Genomic DNA, 5335 nt, shown 5'->3' on the forward strand with positions numbered 1-5335 from the left:
TGAGCCCGGTGAGCCCCGGGGCGAGGGGTCCGTGCCCTGCCGCGCTGGGGACCCCCAGGGACGCGCAGCCCCGCGGGGGGCGGGGACCCGGACCCACGCGGGCTGTGGGTAACTCTGGAGTCACCGCACTCGTCGCGCATCAGTGACATCCCCGCTGCGCGAGGGCTCAGCCTGGGAGGCGGAGGTGCCCCCTCTCCTGCTCCTGCCTGTTGGGACCCTGCGCCCTGAGGGGCTGCAATGACCCCCCAAAACATGGGGCTCCCCAGGGTGCCTGGGACTCCCGAGTAGCTAGAGATGGGAGCTGCAGGATTAGCTTGGGGGGCTGGAAACACTTTCCAGCCTCACCCTGTGAAGAGGGGCCAGGTGAGAGCAAGCTCCCCTTCTGCACCCCTTCTGCCAGGCAGCGTGGGACAGCCCCCCATTCCGGAGGTTGCATTCCCAGGGAAGGTTGGAGGACAGATGAAGCTGGAAGTCTTGACTTGCCGGATGGCCGGGGAGCATCCCTCAGCGCTCACCTTCTCATGCCTTTCTCCCCTCAGATCTCACATCTCCCTCCAGTCTGGGGCTGCAATTCCAGTTCAGCCAGGCGCAGGACCAGGACATTCGCATCCTGCAGGCTCAGCTCTGGCTCTACCTGCGAGTGCCCCGGGCCGGCCTCACCCTGAGGATCTTCCTGGCCAGCGAGGCCGGGGCCGTGGCGCGGGGCAATCGCACGCTGCTGGGGGAGAGGCGGCTGAGCACAGCGGACAGCGGCTGGCTCTCCTTCCCCCTCCTGCCGGCCCTGCAGAGCTTCTTCGGGGGGCAGAGCCGGACCCTGCGGGTGGAACTGGAGAGCTGGCGGGACGGGAGCAATATCATGGCACTGGTCAATGCCAGCTGGTCCCACCAGCCCTTCCTGGTGGCCAAGGTGAAGGTGAGGGAGCCCGAACACCACGTGGCCAAGCGCAGCCTCCGCTGCAGCCAGAACTCCAACCTCTGCTGCCGCAAGGATTACTACGTGGACTTCCGTGACATCGGTTGGAACGACTGGATCATCAAGCCCGAGGGCTACCAGATAAACTACTGCGTGGGCCAGTGCCCTCTGCACGTGGCCGGCAGCCCTGGCATGGCCTCTTCCTTCCACACGGCCGTCTTCAACCTTGTCAAAGCCAACAACGTCCGGGAATTTTCTGCACATTTCTGACAGCACAGTAAAAAGACTACACATAAGTAGGCATTGTCATAGGTTAGCAAAGACTGACATTCCCGACATGATTGTTGATGCCTGTGGCTGTAGTTAGGGCTGGGGGAGCTGTGCTGGGACCCCCCTTCTCCTCTGGTGGAGGGGGAAGGAGCTGGAGAGCTCCGTGAGCTGGAGTCAGCCCTCGGTGCAATGGACCCCTTTGGAAAGGTTGGGAGGGAGAGGGTCTTGTCAGAGGGAGCAGGGAATCTCTGGAGAGTGCCCGGAGCAGGGGTCTCTGGGGACATATGGGACCAAGCCAAAGCCATATTGGTCTACCCAAGCCTGGGCTGTGGGTGTTGTTGACTCTGGACATCCCTGCCTGTGCTGTCCCCAAGCTGATCCCACATTCCTGGTGGTCACATTCCCCTCTGGTGTGGGGGCCCCACTTGGTTCACATTCAGTGTCTGATGAGGGGTTGGGACGTGGCTTTCTTGGGAGCAGAGTGGATGCAGAAACGGAGCTGCTTCCTCCAGGCAGGAAGCTGGAGGACAAGGCAGTCCCGCTTGTTTCCCTACTGAACAAACCTTCCTGCACCCAGTTCAGGCCTGGTTTTGGGGACAGATGGAATGGGGCACAGATAACAGGCCTGGGAGAGGGGGATGAAGGGTAGGACTTTGTCAAGAACCCCAAAACAGCAGTGACTGGACAAAGTTCTCTGATCCCTGGAGGGCGTGGAGCTGTGAGGGCCAAGCTTCCAGGTCCTGTGTGCTTTTCCTTTCCTTGGGTTTGTGCTTTCCTCCCCTGTTCCCACCCCCAGCCAGGTCTCCTCCAGCCTGGTGCCTCCATGAGGGGAGCTCCAGCTGAAACTTTGCCTTCAAGACCACACTCAAGGCATAGATTTGGTTTATGCCCCTGGCTTTGCAGCTGTTCCTACTTTCTCAGTTCCTGCAGCTGTTGGGACTCGCTGGTGCTCCATCCTCTCTGCTGAAGATCCCCCTCTGCCTTCCCCTTCCTCGTGCACCCACATGGCCTCCACTTTAATTTATTATAAAACGTTTTGATGTGACTTTCGGAATAAATGGGTGGAAATGCAAGATCCAGGCTCTGGCTGCTTTTTCCTGGGACCACCTGCAGGGATGGGGTGAGGGAGAGAGGGTCCTGCTTGGCCAGAAGAGTCCAGATCCCTCAGGCACTGGGGCTGGAGTAGCACAGGAGCTGCATGGCACTGCCATACTGGAAGCTGTGGGGAGCTGTGGGCTTCGAGGGGCTCCTGGCGTGCTCACAAGGCCTCTGCAGGGGGGGTCTTCCCTGCAGATGGGGTTCCCAGGAATCAAGCAGGGGCTGGGAACCAGGTCCCACCTCACTAGGGATTGGAGAGGGGTGGGAGCATCAAAGCTGTGTCCCAGCAGGGCAGGCACTGGGAGGCATCACCCAGCTTGGAGATGCTCTTCTCCACCTGGAACAATCCCAAGTGGAACTCTGGTCGCTCTGGCTGCAGGTGGGTGATCCCAATTGCTGAGCCACAGCCCACCCCCAAATCCTGGGCCCCACTGCAAAGAACCTGACCATGTCCCACCTCCCCAATCCTCCTCGTGTGCTCCCCCAAACATCACCCAGTGACCCCAGTCTCAGCCCCATCCCAGACAGAGGCTCGGGTGGGTGACAGGGAACCTCCTGCGGAATTTGGGGTGAGATGCTCCTGGAGCGGGAGGCAATGCTCATGCCGCTGAGATTCCACACGCTGGCCTGGGTCCCTGTTGCGCAAGCACCCGCTCAAAGCTCAGTTTGGGGCTGTTTTATCTGGGGACAAACCCCCTCGATTTCCCAGCTTGGCCCTGCCAGCGGCCAAAGGGCAGCTTTCATCAGCCAGTGCAGCGGGCATCCCCCCAGCACCTGGGGCACTGCGGCCACCACCGCACTCCCAAAATATCTCCACTGTGAGCAAAAGCCAATGGCACCTGCAGGACACCTCGGCCTCCTGGGCGCTCCCACACCCCCAGTCCGTGTCCTGGGAGCACGTGCTGCCCTGCACACGCTGGGAGCTGGATCTCTGGGAAGCACACGGGGATGTGTGTGGTGTCTGCAGAGTCACCCTGTTCCCCTCCCAAGTCAGCGTTCCAGGAGGGAATGCATCCAGCCACGTGGAGCATCCCACCCAGACACCACAAACGTGTTTTCTGTCACCAGCAAGGGAAGTTTTCCTTTGTTTTTTCCATGGCAGTGAGCGTGTCCCTGTGTGGAGGGGGGTGTCCACATGCGTGTGCACCGTGTGCTGACTCACTGACACACTGACACGCTGCCCCCGCACCGAGGTGCTGAGCTGGCTGTGGTGGCACCGCTAAATCCCTAATCTGGGGGATCATCTGGCCCTGCTCTGAGCTGCTTTGACTTTCCCAAACAGGAGACCGGGATTATTCGTGCGGTGGGGGATGAGGCAGGGTAGGGGTGTGGTGGTTGAGAGCTGCTCCGAGGGCCTGCCCAGGTGTTGGTTACACCCAGGGGCTCGGAGCTGGTGGCAGAAGGGACCTGGGACAGTCTGGCCATGCAGATGGTTCCGTGAGAAGAGGGAGGCGGGCTCGGGGCAAGTCCCCAGACCCCAAGCAGCTTATCCAGGGTCACACTCATCTCAGAGTAAAGCTGCTGAGCAGCTTATGCATGTTACAAAACGGAGATGGAGGCAGCTCCTCACCTGCACCACCCCCTCACCTGCACCCACACCCTCGGCCCTGCTTCGTGGCCGCTGTGGCAGGACTCGAGCCATGGCAGACTCTGGGGGCACCCTAGGACACCGCTGGCTGTTTCCCCCTCCTGCTAGAGGAAGGGGTTGACCCTGCAGCCATTGTCATCTCCCGTGTGCTGGGGGCTCCCTGGGGAGCAGAGACCCCTCCTCACTCTCGCTGTGGTGGGAAGAAGCTGATCCCAGATAAGGACAGTGGGGAGGGAAACTAAGGCAGGGAATGGATTCTGCAGGCCACGGCTGGGAGCTGAGGGGTCCTGAAATCCTGTCACTGCAGTCCCCGCGTTGCCCCTCTGCCCCGGGGGTCCCGGAGCTGCGGCACCGTGAAGATGTGAAGTCGCCCCCGGTGCGCGATGACACCCGGGGACAGGGGGAGGCTAATGCCGGGGACACCAGAGCTCCTGGCGGGGTAATCCCGGTAAGCGGCTCCGGGGTCAGCGGGGCTCGCCCCGGTCACGGGCGGCACCGGTCCGGGGAGCACAACGGGCTCCGCCCGCCGCCACCAGGGGGCGCTGCCCCGCCGCGCGCTCCCCCCGGTTCAGCCCCGACCCCCGCACGGGACCGGCCGGGACCCCCGGGGTGGGGGATGTGTCCCACGAGCGTGCGTGGGCTGAAGGGTGTGACCCCAGGGTGCGACCCGCGGGTGCGTGGCTGTGCCTCCTGAGAGCGCGTGCTGCGTTCCCCGCGTGTGCGCGGGCTGGGAGTGTGACCCCGCGTGGGCTGTGTCCCCCCGCGTGTGCGTGCTATTTTCCCCTTGCTAGCGCGCGGCTGTGCCCCTTGAGTGTGCGTGGGCTCGTGGCTGTCTCCCCTGCGTGTACACGGGCTGTGCCTCCCGCGTCTGCGAGTGGGTGGGATGGGGGGGTTCTCTCCACCTGTGCTTGGGCTGCGCGACCCGCGCGTGTTTGTGTGCGGGCTGTGTCCCCTGCTGGTGTGTGTAAACGGGCTGCGACACCCGCGTGTGCGTGGCCTGAGGGCTGCGACTCCGCTTCTGGGTGGGCTGGGCTCGCCGTGTGCGCGCCTGTGTGGGCTGTGTCCCCGCGTGTCCGTGTGCTTGGGCTGTGCCCACCACGTGTGCCTGCAAACGGGCTGTGTCCCCCGCGTGTGCCCGACCTGTTCCCCCCTCGTGTCTGTGGGCTGGTGGCTGTGCCCCCCTGCGTGTCCGTGGGCTGTGCCCCCTGTGCGTGTGAGGGCTGGGGAGTGTTCCCCCCACGCGTGCGTGGGCTGTGTCCCCCGCGTGTAGCCGTGCGAGAGCTGTGCCCACGCTTGCACACGCGCGTGTGCGCCGCGTGCACTCTTACACGCGCGCTCGTGATCCCTCACGCGAGTGGGCACAGCTGCGCGTGCACAGGGGTCCCCACACACACGCCCGCTGCCAGCGCCCCGTGTCCGCGCGCACAGGTGCCCACGCGTGTCCCCACCTCTGTGCGTGTGCGCTA

General features: G+C 63.5%; 1 protein-coding gene across 1 annotated transcript; it reads left to right on the top strand.

Annotated features, from left to right (window-relative positions):
• Positions 1-478: 478 nt before the first annotated feature.
• Positions 479-2258, top strand: LOC108445313 (inhibin beta C chain-like; the record flags this gene model as incomplete). Its single annotated transcript, XM_017728699.1, is given in 2 exon segments — positions 479-1176; positions 1178-2258. Coding segments are annotated over 2 exon segments (801 nt in total), but the record flags the coding sequence as incomplete, so codon positions are not given.
• Positions 2259-5335: the final 3077 nt, after the last annotated feature.

The sequence above is a fragment of the Corvus brachyrhynchos genome, unplaced genomic scaffold, assembly GCF_000691975.1.
Source record: "Corvus brachyrhynchos isolate BGI_N302 unplaced genomic scaffold, ASM69197v1 scaffold193, whole genome shotgun sequence".
Classification (NCBI taxonomy): domain Eukaryota; kingdom Metazoa; phylum Chordata; class Aves; order Passeriformes; family Corvidae; genus Corvus; species Corvus brachyrhynchos.